The 20,281-nt window shown below is 36.5% G+C and overlaps 1 protein-coding gene and 4 long non-coding RNA genes across 7 annotated transcripts; 2 read left to right on the top strand and 3 right to left on the bottom strand.

Moving 5' to 3' along the window:
* Positions 1 to 4,072: 4,072 nt before the first annotated feature.
* LOC131256366 (uncharacterized) lies at positions 4,073 to 4,849 on the top strand. Its single transcript, XR_009176774.1, has 3 exons — positions 4,073 to 4,434; positions 4,555 to 4,635; positions 4,748 to 4,849. It is a non-coding gene; the product is annotated as an uncharacterized LOC131256366 (long non-coding RNA).
* A 1,340-nt stretch (positions 4,850 to 6,189) lies between these two features.
* LOC131256364 (protein DETOXIFICATION 42-like) lies at positions 6,190 to 7,562 on the top strand. 2 transcript variants are annotated; one of them, XR_009176773.1, is made up of 3 exons: positions 6,202 to 6,279; positions 6,601 to 6,812; positions 7,012 to 7,562. XR_009176773.1 is itself a non-coding variant. In XM_058257302.1 (2 exons), exons 1-2 carry the CDS (start codon positions 6,725 to 6,727, stop codon positions 7,197 to 7,199), a joined length of 276 nt encoding a protein of 91 aa, XP_058113285.1. In that variant the 5' UTR covers positions 6,190 to 6,724; the 3' UTR covers positions 7,200 to 7,562. The 2 variants fall into 2 exon arrangements, 1 of the variants encoding a protein (XP_058113285.1); XM_058257302.1 differs by having other exon boundaries at positions 6,190 to 6,812.
* Positions 7,563 to 8,926: 1,364 nt separating this feature from the next.
* LOC131255536 (uncharacterized) lies at positions 8,927 to 9,523 on the bottom strand. The gene is made up of 2 exons (XR_009176141.1): positions 9,323 to 9,523; positions 8,927 to 9,210 (listed from the first exon to the last, which is right to left on the bottom strand). It is a non-coding gene; the product is annotated as an uncharacterized LOC131255536 (long non-coding RNA).
* Positions 9,524 to 9,526: 3 nt separating this feature from the next.
* Positions 9,527 to 13,210, bottom strand: LOC131255535 (uncharacterized). Of its 2 annotated transcripts, XR_009176140.1 has the most exons (6): positions 12,662 to 13,210; positions 12,433 to 12,518; positions 11,594 to 12,164; positions 10,292 to 10,356; positions 9,711 to 9,800; positions 9,527 to 9,586 (listed from the first exon to the last, which is right to left on the bottom strand). It is a non-coding gene; the product is annotated as an uncharacterized LOC131255535 (long non-coding RNA). The 2 variants fall into 2 exon arrangements; XR_009176139.1 differs by lacking the exon at positions 9,527 to 9,586 and having other exon boundaries at positions 9,622 to 9,800; positions 12,662 to 13,209.
* Positions 13,211 to 14,833: 1,623 nt separating this feature from the next.
* On the bottom strand, positions 14,834 to 19,386 carry LOC131255534 (uncharacterized). The gene is made up of 4 exons (XR_009176138.1): positions 18,994 to 19,386; positions 17,826 to 18,039; positions 17,323 to 17,597; positions 14,834 to 14,935 (listed from the first exon to the last, which is right to left on the bottom strand). It is a non-coding gene; the product is annotated as an uncharacterized LOC131255534 (long non-coding RNA).
* Positions 19,387 to 20,281: the final 895 nt, after the last annotated feature.

Raw genomic sequence — 20,281 nt, 5'->3', positions numbered from 1 at the left:
TTTAAATATTATAAAAATACTGGTTGCTTGAATTAAAAAAATAAAATTACTGGCCTAAAAACCATGCTCGCCTTTCAAATCTTTGTAAGACCTTTGCAGGTGCTTGCATAGATTTTTATCGACGTTTTTCCATTGCTAAAACCATGCTTTGAAATATTTTTACCGGTGCTTTGACAGACTTTTGCTGGTGCTTTTTTTAGTTTTGTTGGCACTTCCCTAGTTATTACAAGTGGCCAGTATAATACACCAGCAAAAAGCAGAATGGGTGCCGGCAACAAATTGTTAAATTACGGCGGTCAAAAACGCTGGTAAAGGGTGATTAGCGTCGACAAATGATTTGTGGACGCACCCCTTTGCTGGCACTTATGGAGCACCAACAAAGGCTTTGTTGGCACTTTTTTTGGCCTTTGCCAGTGCTTTTGCCTGCCGACAAAGACCCTTTTTGTTGTAGTGCATACATAGTTTTGCCAAATTACACTACAACAAATAAGAGTAACAGCGGCACTTTAGGTGCCTCTTGCACTAGCGCTGTGTTAAACAGGGCCCACTGATGTTTTACCATATATATATAAAACCCTACAGTACTCATTTCGCTCCCAGACCCTGCGCCTCTCTCTCCATCTGCCTCTCTCTCTCTCTCTCTCTCTCTCTCTCTCTCTCTCTCTCTCTCTCTCTCTCCCCTTTCCCTCTTTTCTTTTCGGTTTCCTTCTCTCTTCTTTTCATTTCTAGCATCGAAAACGATCTCTCTCTCTCTCTCTCTCCCCCTCTCTCCCTCTCTTCCTCACTTGCATCATATCCAGATCTGGTGCGGCCAGTAGCCCCTGCCCTTCATCTCTTCCCTAGCCAGGTACTCATTTCTCTCAAATAGATATTTAGGTTTTTTATTTTTAGATTTGTAAATCCGCAGATTATCAGAGGATACAATATTGGAATTAGGGATTTCCTAAACTCTGTAATGGGAAAAGGATTAGGGCTTTCCTAAAAAATCACTTTTATGGTTTATTGGTTTGATTTTCTTGTGTATTTCTCATTATCCATATATCCATGGCTCAAATCGCTAGTGGTTCAAATTCCGATCAGTGGTTTGATTTTCATTAATCTGTTAGTGGTTCAAATTCATCGATATTTTTATGATTAAGATCTTCCGATCAGTGGGGGTTCGTTGGCCATGTCTGGTAAACAATGGGACCAATGATCTAGATGGCCTGGGTTGCTATAGATGTATGCCATGTATACAATGGATGCAGACATAGAATAGTCTTGCCATTCATCATTTGTTGTGAATGTTTAAGGTGTGCACAACATGTGTTTGATGAAATGTCTCTGTTCTAACAGTTTTCAATTTATATGTATGCTATGTTTTCGTTGTTTTGGAACACGATTTCAATGAAGGCTCTAAAGTCAGCGGCCATGATGGACAGTGTGGGCAGCATTAATATATCATTTTGGACAATTTCTGAAGGCACAAGAAATTGGGTTGCAGCGTAGGACAGGTTGTAGGTGGTCCTCTTTCTGAATGATGTAAACCAGTAGTATTTCATTTTGGACATCATCTGCATAACTTGGACACGGACACAGACTGCGACCCTGGAAAACAGACCATGACCTTGAAAATTGTTAAGTATTATGTAAGTTTTCCTTGTATGTCTGCAGAAGATATAGAAAATTATATCTCTGTAGCTATAAATAAACCAAGAGTAAGAACTGTATAAAGACTACAAAATACTACTAAAACACAAGAAGAGAAGATACATTGAGTTTCTTCCCTATAGAAGAGTCTTTCTTCCCAATAGAATAGTCGAAATGTATCTGAGATGTTTGTTGGACATGGGTGTTAGACACAATAATCTTTTAGAAATTGTTGTTTCAAACACAACAAATAGAGTTTTATTTTATTTTATTTTTTTTCACACAAAAGAGTAATTAGATTATGAGTCTTAGCTTGAGCAGTTGAGTTCATGCCAATTAAGATATTGGCTTTTGTGGGGGCTAGTAAGCTTCTTTTTTCTTTTCTTTTTTTGGCAAGTTTACAAAAGCTGTTGAATAAATTTGTAGTGTAGGTTTTGGTTACCAACCTATGAAACCAGGATATGCTCTCCGGGAGGCCTTTTGTTATTGACAGGTACTCATCCTGTTAGAAGCTCTAGAAGAACCACCCCATAACTGTAAACATCTGACTTTGTGGTTAACTTCCCCGTTTGTGCATTCCTACATGAACAGATTCATCATCCTCAGGCTTTCTTATCCCAAAATATATCAAATAACAATAATCAACATGCTTTGGATTTCTAGAAATGAACGCATCACCATTCTTCTTTAAAACAACCACAGAATGGCTTTTCCTTAATCGAATTTAGCAAATGCATTGAAGGGGAAAATGGGAGACAGTTGCTTCTAAAGCCACGTAGTTATTAACTGACCATATTGTTTTGTCGAATTCTCCCTTCTGGGTTTTTTTTTCCTAGTATCTTGATTTTTATTATCTACATGTTTCTTTAAAAGAAAAAGAATTTTAAAAATAAAAATATAAACTTTTTTTTTTGGGATTTGAGAGATTTATTTGGTGAAGCTTCTTTACAATTTTGATTATTTATCATGAATGTGAAGAGAGTGTGTAATATGTAAATGGGTAGGAATCAGCCCTTCTGAAATAATCATGAAAGATCATTCATTTGGTGCAATGTACAATCCTACCAAGGTAGATTAGGATGTCTCAATATTTTCCATGGGAATTCAGGTCTTGTTGTTGGAAGACGGAGTGTTGCAGTTGGATTCAAATTTCAGTTACAGTAGAATATGGTGAATAGTGATGAATTTGGCTCTCTCAATTGTTAGGTTTTGGGAATTTCTTGCCTCTTCTATTTCCCTTACGCATGCTAAAGATTCACACATTTAAATTTGAACCTTCTAGCTACAGAAATCACCACCCTCTGAATTGTTACACTGCCCTATCTCCACAGCTCCCTTCTCAGATAAGCCCCTGCATATTTTCATAGTATGATTGACACGATGCCCAAAGCATGCTTCAGAGTCCTGTCTCGCTGGTGGACAATGAAACATTAGATCCGATTTGAACACCTGTATCACATGTGATGGGAAACTATATTGAATTCTATTGTTATTACCTTGAAGTAAAGAAAGGAGACAGGTGATGAGAAAAACATGTGAATCTTTTTGATAGATGAAACATTTGAATTATAGATGGCTTCAACATCCATCATCTCAAGTCCTGAAGAAGAAAATGTACTTGTACAATCTCTTTAATGCATTTTCTTTTTCTTCTTGTGGATATTTTATACATCCGTGATACAATAATTCATCTTTGATGGTACTTGAATATACTCAACATGCCATTATTAACATGATAACCAAATCATGTTGAATTTGTTAATTTTTTTCAAGATCCTAACAATTTTCTTACCTTTTCTTTTCTTTTTTTCTTTTTGGAATTTGTCCATATCATTCCTTGAGAATACTAATTTCATGAAAATTAAGAATCTCCGAAAGTGCTTTTTAGGGAGTAAAATGTCCTCACATGTTTCATTATTATTATCAGTATTATTATTATTATTATTATTATTATTATTGTTTTGGCCTTCTAAAAAAGTGGTGAAGCCAAGCATTGAGGGGCCCACATCATGTGTATTACATTCAGCCTGTCCAACAATTGCAACAGGCCGATCCAATCATCAGGTGGGTGACACATGAATTTGGAGGATTTTGGATGGGGCTCACCTGATAATTGGCTCAGCCTTTTTTGGTTCATTTGATCATCATTCTGCATTACAACTGTTGGAGGGGTTGGATATCATACACACATGATATGTGCGCCACAATGCTTGATTTTACCACTTTCTTAGAAAAAAAATTAAGAGATAGATTAGGGCATTTTGGTCATTTTCACCCACAAAAATTCACTTTGTGGGATTTTCAATTACAGAAGGCATTCTTTGGATCGGCAGTTACATCTAAGGGCTAGTAACTTATTAACTACCAGTACAGGTAGATAATAAAAATCTGATATGGCCGATACCGCGTTTTGTAATGTTTCATCATTACGGCCAAATCTCAATTAGGGCAATGGTACGAGGGATGTCCATGAGCTCTTCAAGTTGGAAAAAGAGTAGAGATCATCTTAGTTGCAGGTTCCTTCTACTATGTGTTGCTCATGCTTTGAACTTGTGCTATGGACTTGTTTTCTGGCTCCTGCTTCTTTGCCATTTATACTTGCTAATATTTGAGATAGATGTTGCTTCGCTTCTGCACGTGAATCTGTTAGCGCTTCCTTTCTTTCTTCATGCAACTATAGGCCATGTCTAACTTTGTTTTCTGGAGTTTTAAGTGTATATTTCTCCTCTAAATTGCAGGGCTAAGGATTATACTGCAGTAGAACAACCTGTGGAAGCATTCACGAATATTACATATAGCCACCAGGTATGAACTGAGATGCAAATGTAATTTGTTGTTGGTTATGTTGTTGTTGCTGTGTGAAGATTATGCATTGTCTTTCAGTTTAGTGAGCAAAAAATATTCTTGTTATCTTCACCGTGTTAGGTGGATGATCTCTCAAGGATGTATAGGCTATTTTGTAGAATAACTAGAGGCTTAGATCTTGTTTCTCAAATATTTAAGCAGGTGGGGTGCATTTCCTTCCAAAGTTGCATTTTGGTTTTATAAATAGAACATAGCAACTACCCTCTTATGTTTATCCTGCCTCTCTATGGTTACTGAGTGCTTTGTGATGCAGCATGTTACTACTGAAGGAACCACCGTGGTTAAACAAGTAGAAGATGCAGCAAGTAACAAGAAAGTGAGTTCTTCTCATTTTCTTAGTCTGAAACATTTTGCATCCTGTCTCTTGTCCTAGCCCCAGGTTGCTAAAAGACTGATTAGATTTATGGGATGTTTCATGACATTGGAATCTGAGAGCAAATCCATCTCTAGGGCTATTATTATTGACAACCATTTTTACTATAAAAAATGAGATGGTACATTGATGTCAATTATGACTCACGAGATTGGACCATGTTAACTGTTAAGGATGCTTTACTGTCAAAAATGCCAAGGATGCTTTTAGTTTATTCCAAATTCAACATGTTAGATGGTAGGGGGAAGGGAAGGGATGTAATGATTGTTTGTCATGCATTAGCTAGATAGATGACTTTCTATTGCTTCAGATATCTTGTCTACTCCCAAATGTTACCTTTCCTTCTATTTTTTACTGTTAGTGTTATGTTTCTTCATGCACTTTATATTCCATTAAGTTCTTAAATAATCTGCAAGTTGTAAAATTGCTCACGTATGTCAGTGATAAAGACCTTTTGCCGAGTTCTATAGGTAAAGTTCTTTGTGTTGAGCATGCCATGTGATGGATTCAATCTATGTGAATACACTGCCTGTTTGTTGGTGCTAATGTTGTCATCAATTGATAGGATGCATCTCTGATTGAGAAAGCTCATGTTTCAGAAGTTAAAGGAGTTATGATGGAAAATATTGAAAAAGTGAGGCTCAAATTCTCTTGTACTTTCCAAGATTAGTGTCCTCCATGAAGCCTTGTCTTTTGAAGCCCCCGAATTATTTAAATCTTGCGATGTGCAGAACAACATAAACCTATTGTAATCTCTCTTTGTGCAGGTTCTAGCACTCCTATCAATTGATGATATAGCTGCCCTTTAGGTATATTTACTTGTTTTCGTATTCAAAGGTTTCATGATCCTAATGCATCACACAACTCTCATTGGGAATGCCAGAATAAAGTTTCTCAGTTCTACTTCAGCATTGTTAATAGCATGTCGGGTGTTAATATTATTGTTTCTGTGGTTGCTTATCTGCATTGGTCAATGACTATTTTTCTTTTGATTTTCGCACTCTAGTTTTCAAAATGTTTCTTGTGGTTAGCTGCTCAATTTACATTTGGAACTTCAAACATTGTTACAGTGAGGCAAATGCATTTTAGTGGTTAGTCTCCCTTGTGGATGTTCATGATCTGACACACGTATGATAGAATGGCACATATGGGTCATTTTCCATAATCTCATCTGAGTGAGATGCATACTGGGACTTATGCAGATAATGATGATACAGGTTATATGCTTGCACAAGTGATTATCCTACAAATGTTAATATTCTCTATTTTATAGTTTTGTTATTTAAATCACCATTCCCATTTTCTGTCAAAGTGATTAATGCGTATCTATTACATTTATTTCTCAGATTGGATTGGCGATGTCTCCATTGAGCAACAACTCCTTGTTTCTAGAATATAGTGTTGCTGCACAGGTTTATTTGATTTCAATTCCTGGTATTTTGTCCAAACATCCAAGGTCAGGTCACTTAAAGAGTGATACTTTTTCAAGTATGGAAGCTCACTGCTTGTGATCTCTGTGAAATAGCAAGAAATTCAGTTCATCAATCTGGATTTTCCCATGTGATGTGGCCCACCTAAATTTTAGATCGGCCTAATTTTTGAGTTCTATGGTGAACATGAGGGGGCTAACACAATTGACAGGGTATTTTGATGCAAACATCAATTGGGCCCCCAGTACCACCACTCCTGCAAGAATAAGTCATGTATCCTTGCCATTTTGTTTTGTTTTGCAGGTCCAGTGGAGCTTGCTGCCGTAGGAGTTTCCATTGCTATATTTAATCAAGTATCAAGGTTGCTATCTTCCCACTTGTTAGTGTTACAACATCATTTGTTGCAGAGGAAGATGTTGCGTGTAAGATGATGAGCACTGAAGAACGAAGAAATGAAAATCTGGAAGAGGCTTTACCTTTAAGCAGTGAAATGAAAAACTTGCCTTCACATCTTGGTATGCCAACATCCATACAGCCTCGTTCTTAATAAGAAGAAATGGTAGGTCAGATAAAGTGATGAAATTAGAAAGTGTCTGAATTTTCTTTTGATCCCTTTCATATTGATTTTTTCATGTTCACATCCATTTGGAGTTTCTTAGTTCAATTCAACCACCTAGAAAATCAACATGCTTTCTTTCATCATTGCTCTATTAGATTCTGGCAAGGATGAGTACCACCCATCCATTGCTTTTGAAAATCAAAATATGGCAGGTAGTAGGTATGAGAGAAGGTATATACCGTCAGTGTCTTCAGCACTGGTTACCGATGGAGTGCTTGGCGTTCTACAAGCTGTTCTCCTCATTTTTGCTGCAAAGCCTATCTTAAACTTCATGGGCATGTAGTCAGTAAGTGACACACATTAACAGGTTTGCATTAATTTTTGGTCATGGTTTCTCATTTTCTTTCGTATGTCGTAAACATCTATTAGGATTTTGAAAGAGAAAATGCATCATTTTTCTAATGTTTTCCATAAATATACCGCCCTATTTTGATTTTTTTTTTTTTTTTATTTCCTTGTGTGCAGGATTTTAATCAATTGTGCCTAAATTTAGGCCCACAAACTAGCACTTCAGCCTTTTGATGCTACTTGCGCTAGGAGTACCATATAGAGGATTTATTTTTTAAATTATTTAAGACCATTTTCAATTTATTGTAAAAAATATTATATATATTTTTTATTGTGAAGTGATATAGATTTTGTTTAATATTTAGTTTGAATTGTTTTGCATCATTTTTTAATGTTTCAAATAGTAAAAAAAAATACAGGTTTCAATTGAATTATATATAATTAAAAAAAATTACTGGCCTATGCTGAGGCTACTCAAATTTGTACAAGAATTTTCACCAGCGCTTGTATAGATCTTTGTCGGTGCCTTTCCGTGTTTAAAAGTGTCTGGGAAGCTATTTTTACCGGCGCTTGGATAAATTTTTAACGGCGCTTCTGTCAGAAGTACCAGTGCCCAGCAAAAGTGCCGGGTAAACTGGTGAGAGCGCCGCAAAGACTACTGTTACCGGCACTCGGATAAGCGCCGTTAAAAATGGCTTACCGCCGGAAAACTTCTACCGACATATATACAAGCGCCGATATAAAGAAGCGGTTTTGGCCGCCGGTAAAGGTTCGTTGTTTTGTAGCGTTAACTGATATATGTGGTTCCCTACTTACAATTTTGGTTGTTGCTCATGGATTTTGCATGGGATTCTGACTGTTGTGAGAACATCTCAAGAACTGCAATCGAAATTTCATGGGCTAGTTTAAGCTAATAAGAAGATATGCACTGTAATTTTTGAAGAAATGGTAGATAACAAGGAAGCAGAGGTCATGTTAAAAATCTTGAAAATAGAATATCTAAGAAAGTTGGAAAAACAGAAGAGTATAGAAATTGTAGATTATTCTTTTATTCTTTCATAGTGAAACTTAGGGATGAAAAGAAGAAAGGATATTCTTTGAGTCTGATGTGGCTTGCAAGATGATTGCTATATGTCAAAGAAGTGATAAAGTTTTTATTATTGGTTGCTTAAATACCATGAAATCTAAGCATTATACTTGCAATTGTATAGAGAAGAAGAGAAGATAGGAAGGGAAAAGAAAACTTACGTATTTTCTATATTCTTAATTAAAGCAACATAATATATATATCTTCTTACACTACAAGAAAAATAGGCATTACCGGCGGCCAGAACCGCCCCTAAAAGTCCAAAAAACCGCGGTATAAGAATTAGCGGCGGTTGGCGGCTGCCGCAAAAAGGGCGTTGCTCTGTACCGGCGTTCATTCATTTTTAGCGGCGTTTTTGGCGGCCGTTACTAAAGGTAGATCTTTACCGGCGCTCATTATCATTTCCAGCGACTCTACTAACTGCCGGTAAAAATGTCAAAGCGCCGCAAAACTGTACGAAACACCGGAAGATAGGAGGAACGCATGTAAAATTTGCAACAAACGCCGCTAAAAGTAACAACAAACGTCGGTAAAAAGTTGTAACAATGCTAATGAGAGATTAAAAGACGCCGCTAAAATCTGTTTAAAACGCTGGTAAATCATTTACAGTGTAAAAGAATAAATAATAGAAACAATTAAAAATTCTGCTAGGCTAAATCTACAAAATCAAAAGACCTTTACAAGATTAAATTAGCATTCAAACACAACCTGTAAATCATTTACAACCAGCCTCATCTACAGGGCGCCTGAGAATGAAAGGTTACATAATAGATAGAAAATTTATAGATTGAGACACAAGGAAAAACAAAAGGAAAAAAAAAAAAAATCAACGGACTTCAGCGACGCTCGAGGCGGGACTTCTCAAATGCACCCCAAGAACAAAAACTCATGCCATATAGAGGACCTTTGTCAGCACCACCTTGTCATGTATAGAGGTCAGGTAATAAAACAGTATATACACTCATAATTTGAGTTACACTATCTAAAATTAAATATTCCGTCATAAATATTTCCTGCAAAAACAACCATACCGAATAAAGTCCATATCAATCCCCATATGAAGCAGCAAAGCCCCCCTCTGATACCAATGCTCCACTTTCAGTTACCAATGCAAAGACAAAAGTTTACAAAACAAAATAAAATAACCAAAAAATAAATTTGATATAAAATAAAAGGAACCAATAAATACTTGTAACTAGCAGATGGAGGAGAAATAACTATGAATTTTTATTTTTTTATTTTTATTTTATAAATATGTGGATAGATTTTTCTTCCATTTTTCTTCAAGGATAAAACTGCATCATAAGCACCATAGCATGCAACTCAATATGAGTATTTTTATAGAAGCATTAACTAGCATGCAACTCAATGTGGATGGACCTGAATTCAGCACAAGGAAAGCCATATAGTGGCTTGTACCTAATGAGCAGCTTTGATCATGCATCCATGTAAGCATTGTGGACCCCTGAGCCTACACTCTATATAGTTACTTCCACTTTGAATAAGCATCTTACAACCAAAGACAAATACATAATACAAGTCAAACATTATAGAAACCCTTCGTTATATTGAAGCAATGAAGATTGGTAAGAAAAATAAAAATAATAATAAAAAGCCAAGGGTGTGGGGCCCTTGCTTTTGGTGATCCTTACATGGAGTGGACTTGCCTAATTTTTGGACCGTGACATCACAAAATTCTAGTTGAAGCCTTTGGTAGGAGTCGGCATCTAATTTTAGTAGAAGCGGATTTTGTGGTGTGCCAGATACCACCTCGATGATGTCTTGGTGTCACCAAGTTATGGGGTCACCAAGAGCTAGAATTGGTATGAAACAATGGACCCACTTGTGAAGTTGTAAGGAGCTAATATTTCATGGACCACACCACAGGAATTTTATATCAAGATCCAACAAATGAAGTAAATACAAATCTTGTGGACCAAAAAAATAATAATAATCTTTTGTGGACCACGTTAGGGAGAAAATGGGGATTGAATACCCACCATTAAGAACATCTTGGGAAGTAATGTTTATTTTCCATCCAACCTGCTAGCACTGTCACAAAGACCTGGAGGAAGGGACAACACAAATATCAGCTTGATCCAAAACTTTCATGGCCCGTGAGAAGTTTTTAATGGTTAATCACCACTATTTCATGTGGTTTAGTCCACCTAAGATTGGGTCTACTTCATTTTTGGGGTCATGCCATAAAATGAGTTGTCAAAATGGATTAACAGTGTGAATGTAAAGAAAATAAATTATAGTGGGTCCACAGTTAGAGAATTAGCAAATGTATCAAATTAATATATTTCAGACATTTGTTAATAAACAGATTGTTTCAAATTCAATACTTAATGTTTAGACTTTAGCCTCTCTTTTGGGTAGTTACCAAATAGCTTTTCATACTTTAAATTCAAATTTCAAACTTTAGATTTAACAAAAAAGCCGTAAGCATTATTTTCCACCGCTATGCATGTGGTGTATAGAAGACACAAAACATCTATCTATCTGGTGGCGCATAGCATCGATGGGTCTCAGCCCAAGAAATTGCACCACCCTCTTGATCTACAAACAAATGGTCACAGGCAAAAACTGATGCAAAATGATGGGCAACTGGGTAAAAGTGCAATCCCCAGATACTTACAGTTGTCCAATTGAGACAACTTTTGGTCCATGGCCCATATATAGTACAGACCAGAAGATGGATGGTCATGATTGCATTTTGCTCCATCTGATGCATTGGTGCATGGGTAAAAAAAAAAAAAATTCAATTTCAAATTGATTGCCTTCATGTCATCTAAGCCATATTCCAATTAATTGGCGTTGGCTACGTACGTATACTGTTCAGAGCATTGATACTCCACAACTCCAATTTCTTGTAGTCCTTTTAGAAGTGACTTCAAATCAGAGCATCCATCAATCCAAAAATCAGAGCATTGATATTCCCTCTACTCTCCTCTCCTTTAGAACACAGTACTCCAACCAAAAAAACCCTTTGTGTATAACCAGCCATTTCCTTTCCCTCGTGTGCTTTTCAATGCAATCTGAGAATGTAGAGGTTTGTCAGATTCTCCAATAATGCATGAGTACAGATTTCCATAACAAAATTTTAAAGATTGTTCACTAACCTAGGCTAGGGACTTACATAAAGCTGACCCCAAATATTTGGGACAAGGCTATGATGATGATGAAGTTGTGATGCTAGTGATTCCATCAGCGGCTAACAAGGAGCAAATCATACTGTTCCTTTCTAGCTGAATATATACTCAAAGACAGGTCAGATGCAGCAGAATTTCGAAGTTTACCAGTCCAATGCAACAAGTCAAGGAGTGCCCTGTTCACTCAGTACAAATGCTTGAAGAAGACTCTGTGCAGCATGTCTGCTCAGGTGTTCCAAATATTATAATCACAGTCTCTGTTGCTCCAGGTCTGGGTTCAGTGATGGTAATTTTTGCACCCTCCTTAAATGGTTACTTGAATCAGACTGTTGAAATCATGGACCTCAACAACCTGTTGAAATCCACCCTCCTTAAATGCATGTTTGAGCCTTGCTAAATCAGACAATGATGTGTTCGGTCGAATTCCATCATCAACAGAAATTGTAACATGTTCCTCCTTTCCAGTTTTTGCATCTATAATCTTCATTAATATGGAACCCATCAAATCTAAAATACATGCCATCTAGCATTAAATTCTAAAAATCCAAACAGTGAAAGAAAGCTAGGATCATTAGAGCCAATTCAATTCATAGTCTGATACAAATGTCTCTAGGATAAGCTGAACATACAAATTGACATGCAGGGCCTATTGAGATGTTTTAATGACATTCAATCCTACCATCAATTCAGTCTGATACAAATGTCTCTAGGATGCACTCTAAAACAAAGAAAGAAATAAAGGTGCTTGCAAGAGAACCTTCTAAATTAATTTCCACCTGGAGAAAAATCTGAAATATGGTTGCACAAAATATGACAGGAAGCGGAGCAGATTCATGTATAGAGGGGGGCAAGCATCTATTACTCTATTCATGATCGATATTTTACAGCCAACTACAAGCTTCATGCTGGGTGCAAACATGGAAATACTCGAATCTTATGCAGACACAGTAATACAAGTTGGAAATTAAGATTGATGATTACTTTACCTATCTCTTCTAGCTGTTTTGGAAATACTAAAACAACTGAAGCATCAACCAGCATTATCCTCTAAAATCGCTAGAAACTTCTCAACCTGAAACAAAGGGTAAAAAACAAGGAAAAACAGACCAAAAAATAATAATAAAAAAAAAAAAAATTCTGATCAAAACCTGATTCAAAGCTCTATTAGAAGCCATACATATCAGTTTGAAAATCATTTGGGCATTTCCTACTTACCCTTCCTAATGATGTATGATAATACATATGCCTTTCCAACCTTCCAAGATCTAAGCCCCCTCCTAATTCTATCTTGTGACAGCATCATCATTCAACAATCTCTAAAAGTAGATTCTCAAGTAGTCACAAAATCCAGTCCTTCATTGTCGTCGTCATCTAAAGCCTTAATGCCAACGTATCACAATATCCAGTTATAAATTTAGGAAAAGAAGAAGGCAGACAAAACATTGACGCTAAACTAGACAATAGAATATTGAAGAAAAATACTAATGATAAATAATAATAAAAATTTTAAAGCACAAATCCAATTGGAATCCCCTACTAGTTGGATCTTCTCAAAGCTGTGTTCCAGCCAACCTGCAGGCAGTTTTGGATGCTGCTGGGTCGGATCCTGCAATTCCAAAGGGGAGCTCTCTCCTCTAGCATTTAAAGTGAGATATAGGTTGTCGGTTTTGGGAGGATGGAATGGGGGGCGGGGAGAGAGAGAGAGAGAGAGAGAGAGAGAGAGAGAGAGAGAGAGAGAGGCCGTCGGTTTTGGGAGTGAGAGAGGGAGGGACGATGCGTCGCAGCTCCATTTAAGTATGCGTCGCTCACCCTAAATCAGACAATGAAATTAGAGGATATGTCAAAAGAATGTATCTTGACCACTAAGCCACAACAACTAAAATGAGAGGTTTCTAAATGGGTACCTTGGCAGATGAATCCAACTCTTATCCGTAAGTATCTTCCTTAGCCACTCGGACAGGTTAGTGAAAATACACTCTGGGCCTAACAAAGCTTCCTAATATAATTTAAACGAGCTCCATTATCATCCGTTCATTTAGCAAAGGAAGCCAAGTTACAATAATAACATGTCCCCTTAAAAAATAAATCCTCCAGGGTATATATATATATATATATATATATATATATATATATATATATTGTAAGTTGTTTATTTCTATTCTCAATCGCAAGTATATTCATCATCCAACCAACTATAAATAAAGCAATTGATGAATTAACAACTATAAATTGTAATTAGATGTTCAACAACTCAGTTGATCTGTTCATGTAAATGCATCTCTGATGAACTTAGATACAATTATTAACTGTAATTCAAGACACTTATCTCTTTCCTTCTTTTCATATCATGTTCAAACCACTCTGTCCATTTGTTTCTCATGCTCACTTTAGGACAAGAATCCAAAAATCTGGCAGATTGAAACTCAGTCAATAAATCTGTAAATTAGGGGTTTTTTTAATTACTTGTATGATCACAACGACTTCCACAACACCAACTACACTGGATTGAGAAGATGCCTTCTCTATGTAGAGAACCACACCCGTCCCTGATCTACAAATGGAAGAAACTTATTTCATGTTTGTCTATTACATGGTAGCTCAACTGACTGCTCTGGTGTTCGATTGAGGAAAAGACGCATAAAAGAGAAAATCAACATAAATAAATAAACTGTCCTTTCCATGAAGAGGATATAACAAGTTTTTATTTTTCAAGTCACCCATTTTATTGGGAAGCTCTTTTAATTAAAATGAACAAAAAATACAAGCTAATATTAATCAGAAAAGTATAAAAGAAATGGAACCAGAACATTTCCCAAAAACAGTCTAAAATGACGAAAATAGAGAGGTTTCAGACCTGTTCCATTACAGGAAGGTTTCAACGACTTCAGATGAAATTGATAAAGAGTAAGAAGAATATAGCCAGATGGATATTTAAGCAAATTCATTTAGGTCAAACTTAATGGTGACAGCTTTCTAGTTTGCATGGGATTATATGATTTCGGTATTTAAGTGAGTTAACTTTACGAGAAAAGTAAAGATTTGGGAGCTTCTTGTTTCTTTATTCATTTTTCCATGTACCTTATGCTCTGCATCCTTTTCCAAACTACGAAAAGAAAGAAACAACATAAAATAAGCAGCAAGTTCACATTGGATTTACAATGCATTAAGGTCACTCCATCACATTTCAGAAGAAAATATCTTCTCATCATAACCATTCACGCAAACAATAGAACAAGTAACTCGAAAAGCGTCTCAGTTGTTAACAAGCGTCCCATGAAAATGTTCAATTCTACAATTTTGATGCTTATTCGAACTTAAAGATCTCGTCAAAATCTGGGATGAAAAGAGAACTTACGAGGCAATTAGCATGCAGGTAACACCAAGCAGCTGGAGCTTTTGTCTTTCAATGTAGTTTTGAGAGAGAAACTGGTCGATGAAATATATCGTGAGGTAAAGTGTATCTGGAACAAGCTTATACTCCTCAGAAACCTGAAACCAAAACACACATGATTAGTAACAGACCCATTCAGCTCCAATTGTGTTCCCAAAAGACAGCTAAATATTTAAAATTGAACATTTCCAATCTAAGTAAATATTGCAATCAAACAAATCTTGCAAAGTTGCCAACCAGCCCATAGTGCTATACTTAATTACTCTTTAATTTACTTTTGCCTTGCAAAAAAAAAAAAGAAAAATACACTGCAAATGCAACTGTTTTTTTTTTGCAAGGTAGAGCCCTTTGATCACAATTTCTCATATTTTCTCATAACCAAGTTTATATTTAACACTTACCAGTGCCTTTACTAAGATGCCACCATTCTGGTGAAGCAGGTGCATAGACTGGAATGGTGCCATTCATTCAGTTGTAGGCTCCCAATCTCATACAATAGAACTAGCCATATCCTTGGATAAAAAACTAGTTAATCAAGAACAATGTTTTCTTTTATGGAGTAATTTAAAGGACAGCCGTCTGGTTTATCAGAAACTCCACAAGATGGTGAAGACTTTGACCAATTTTTCAGCATAGTAGAAATTGTTGTTTCTGACACCACATTCTATCATAATCATAGGTTGCTCACAAAAAGTAAATGAGGTAGATTGAGACTCATATGGTTTTGATTCAATCTGAACTACCAAAAAAAGATAAAAAGAAAGTTTTAGCAAGAAGAGCTTATAAAAGAAACTGAATTCCATGATGGTTTTGATTTTATATGAACTTCTAAAAAGAGAGAGAGCTATGATGAAAGAAACAAAAAATAAAAAAAAATCATTCAGCTATGTATTTGTGCAATGGTAAGTTTGTTTTGGCTTCATTCAGCTATGTATTTGTCTTTGACATCTTGTTTTTGCTGATGGTTGGCAAGTCTTCATTTCTCTTAATCCTCTATATGATATTTCCTAGATCTTTGGTTTATCATAATGCCTGTTTTTTGTTAGTGGTAACTTTAAAATACAAAACATAATCTGAAATGGTGTAGCTATTGCAGTAATGTTTGCATTCAAATCTTCTTCTTTTTCATTTGTTTATCACCCAATGTTCAGTTGCTGCATTTGTTTTTGTTAACTTCTCACTTCCCCGCCAATCACTTCTATTTAACATTTCATTAGGGATGCCATAGATCAGGCCCACAAAACCTCACATAAACCCCACAAAATAACATTATAAACTTCTCTCTCTCTCTCTCTCTCTCTCTCTCTCTCTCTCTCTCTCTCTCTCTCTCTCTCTCTCTCTCTCTCTCTTTTCTTTCGTTCTTGTTCTTTTTTTTTTTTTTTGAAAGGTGATAAACTTCAAAATTCAAGACTACCAAAAGGACCACTATAGGCCCCTGCATCCTTAAAACATCGAATCAAATGCAAGCAAATTTAAATCCATGAATCCATCAAATCACCATAGAAGAGCAGCAAAAAAGACTCCTCTGTGTTAGTGCTGTTGTTTTTTTTATAAGCATTTGATTATACACCTGGATGATCATGCCAAATACCACAATTCCTTTCCCAGGGCATTCTGAAAACACTAAAAACTGTGATGAACCAAATGGCATGGTGAAAAGTAGTAACAAGCCATTAAGTAAGACAAAACAAAGCTTATGAACAGATCCATACAAGATGGACCTCCAAAAACCTTTCAAAACAAGCTAATGAATCAAATGGCATGGTGAAAAGTAGTAAGATAAACGGTGGCGACTTGAACTTGTTTGAAGAGATCCTTAACCAGCTGATGAATCAAATGGCATGGTGAAAAGTAGTAAGACAAACAGTGGCAACTTGAACATGTTTGAAGAAATCCTTAACTCTCTCCCTCCCTCTGTGAAGTGTTAAAATGCAGAACTATCAATTCAGTTGGAACTGTCTCCTCACTAATCAATGGCCAGCAAATTCTGACAATATTGAATTGTAGACTAACCGAACGTATCAGATTGGAAACAGTTACAGACTGCCTATGTTGTGCATGTTGAAAACTGAGAAATGGATAAGATATTTCAAAACAAGTGGTTTCAATTTGTGGTGAGTAAAATGCTATGGTACTCTAGATGGTATATTGTCACCATTATCATCATAATGGGCCATGTCAAGAAAATCTCCTTGATAGGAGAATCCTGTTATTTCAAATCTGGACTCAATTAGATGGTATATTGTTATCATTATCATTATAGCCTTGTCCCAGCTATTTGGGATCTTTTTTATGATTGCTTGGCAAAGGTTCAATGCCCATCAACAAACCTGACATCAACCCTCTACCTAGGCTTGGGATGGACCAGATGGAATTTAGTAGCCTACAAAAAGATGGCTAAGAAGGTAAAAACAGCAACTGTCCACATTCAACTGGAAAAAAAAAAAAGCACAATACTGGTGAAAATATTGATAACTAAACCTACCAGCAGCTTTGAAAATATTGCTCGCATAAAATAGAATGTCATTGACTCCACTTAGCTGCTGCAATATTAGTAACCCAATTCCTACCTGCAGGATACTATGAAAATTACGTTCTGACATTTACTCACTTATGTGAAAATAACAGTGTGTATAAAAAAAAAATTATAAATAAATAAAAAACTGGGCAAGCTACAATACCATTAGAGGAAACCAATATCTTCTTTGCTTGAGATGAGAAAATCAGACGGCTGTTCTCCTGCTTATGGAAGCTACAGATCTCTGCATGAAGCAAATTCAAAAATGATCGTAGCTTTAAGGTTGCCAACATATGAATTACACGTCATCCACAAGCTTTTCATTTGATACACATATTTGTCATCAATAAATGAGCAGCTCTAAAAGTACAGTGCAAAAATAGAAGAATGACTTGATGGACCTAAAAAAAGAAGGCAAAAAAGAAAAATAAAAAATAAAAAATAAAAGAACTAAGGCAGTTCAAATCCACTCCTTGATTTCATTCACTTCAAAAGAAATGTCAGTATCTAATCCCCATAGTATACTTGCAAAGAAGCTTCGAACTCGTCCATCATACCCATTTTGGCCTAGACACCGAATCCCAGCACTTGTTAAGAAGGTGTTTACTAATAAGACTCACCAGCCACCGGGGGATTCGGTGATGAAAAACAGACTGGGTATCAAATTTCTACAGGGTAATATTCCTGCAGATAAAAAGGGTGTAAGTTTGATTCACTTGTAATAAGCAAAATCACTTGATCAAGTCAATTCAAATTGAGTCAGTCAATACTTGCAGCAAGCTAACTTGGGTTTCTCTAAACCTGAAGAACCTAGTCAAAAGTACTTTAACATTTTGATCAATAGTTCCAAAAATTCAAAAGAGTACTCAAAGCCTAGATTAGATAGTAGGGTAAAACAACAATCTGTAGCCATTTGAAAACCAGCCAATTGTGCTAAAATTGTTCACATTATTGCAAAAGGCACAATACACCTCAGGATGCGTGCTCACTCTGATTTCTCCATCAAACCAGCTCAAAATGGCATGTGTGCTCAATGAGCAATAGCCGAATTGAACTCATTATTTATTTGAGCTAGTGCCTACTCTGCTCTAGCATAAACTTTATAGAGAAAGAAAAAAAAAAAAAAAGTATCAGTCAAATAGTCGAGCATATTGTGGGCATGGAATTTACATAAAATGCGGACATCTAATTACTAAATGCATAGATAAAGAGCTTTGACAAAAGCTTCAATGTCCTCTACATCCAGCCTCACCTAAATGCTAAAGGTGTTTCACCTTTTCTAAAAGTGACTCTCTATTTTGGACATGGACATGAGGAATGGGGTTACAATTCCCCAGATAATGCAAAATACTTGTTAAGGTTCAACTTTAATATCATCTTCATTACCTTTTCTTTATACTTTATATAAAAAATAATAATAATAATTAAAAAAAAAACTCCTAGTGGTTTTCACAAAAAAAAAAAGAACAAAACCAAAAACTACCACCACCTGCAAGATGCAGATCAGATTTTTCCACCATATATGACGTATAAGCGTATCATCTATCACACTCTGCAAGATATTTCAGACATAATGAAACCCGGAGAGAGAGAGAGAGAGAGAGAGAGAGAGAGAGAGAGAGAGAGAGAGTAGCATACTGCTGCGGCTGTTGCAGGTGCTTCTTCCTCTTGCGGGCCTTCTCGGACTTTGGCGTGTTCCAGCAAGGAGGGCAACGGCTGAGAGTTCAACGTCTTCAACAAGCAATGGAAATGGAAGCCATATGTAGAGAGGCCGGAGTGGAGGGACGTTGGAGAGAGAGAGACTTTCGGGATTTGGGGATGGGGCGATTTGGGAGAGAAGAGGGAAGAAGGGTTTTGGGAGAGAAATATTGGCGCGCGCGTGATTTGGGGATGGGGCGATTTGGGAGAGAAGAGGGAAAAGGGGTTTTGGGAGAGAGATTTGGCGGGCGCAATTTGGGGATGCTATTCGGGAAGGGAAAAAGCCCTATTTTATTTTTTTCCAGCAGCGGTTGCTTATCCGTACACTGGCGGCTAAATAAAAACGCCACTCATTTTACATATACATTGATGGTTCGTTGTGGCTGCCAGTGGTAGTCCGCCGCTGATACCGAGATTTCTTGTAGTCTTAGTAAAATCAATCCTTGTTCATAAATGGGTTTCTTAAGTATGAAATGAGCTACTTAAAGTACGTTCAATACTCCAGCCCAAAATACAATTAATCTGGCATGGGCTATGTGAGCTCTGAGTAGTATACCAAACAAATTGATTAGTCGGGCATTCCTAACCCACCAAGTGAACCCGGTGATTTGTTAGTTACGACTAGCTAAGGATGATTGATTTCAATATGAGAAACAATGCAATTAAAATGATTTGATTTATTAGAATATAACAAGTACAGAAAAATAGGAAGTTATTTGTAATGGATCGAACTCAAACCCCTTAGAAGAGAAACTCCAATTCCTAAAGGGTTGTTCGGATGCAAGCCAAGTTGTGTTCACGTAAACTCTCTAAGTCATGTTACCATTTGAATAGGCTACTTGATTAACTATTTTGTTCAGTATTTGTAAAGCACCCTAAAATACAATGGATTTGCACATTGATACATGTGGCACATGTAATTGAGATTAATGGTGGCATACATGCATATGTCAAGTGCTTGAATGTGGATGGTAGCATAAGAATCTATCCTTGCTTTTTTCTTCTTTTTTTTTTTCTTGGTACAAATTCTCATCAATGACTTCATGTTGTAGTAGCATACTTGTAAGGCCCGTAACCTAGTCTGTACCGTTCTGTAAGCTTCCGCGATCCTCCCGGTTGAATTCCCACGATCCGCGATGCGTAAATAGCATTTGCGTGCAACCTTAAGTCGCATCCCGTATATCTGAGTCGACTCGACCTGAGACTTGTACCCTAGCGACCGTGCCGT

The sequence above is a fragment of the Magnolia sinica genome, chromosome 9 (genome assembly GCF_029962835.1).
Source record: "Magnolia sinica isolate HGM2019 chromosome 9, MsV1, whole genome shotgun sequence".
NCBI classification, from domain to species: domain Eukaryota; kingdom Viridiplantae; phylum Streptophyta; class Magnoliopsida; order Magnoliales; family Magnoliaceae; genus Magnolia; species Magnolia sinica.
Note: the sequence above shows the minus strand (reverse complement) of the source record. Positions and strands in the feature narration are given on the sequence as shown.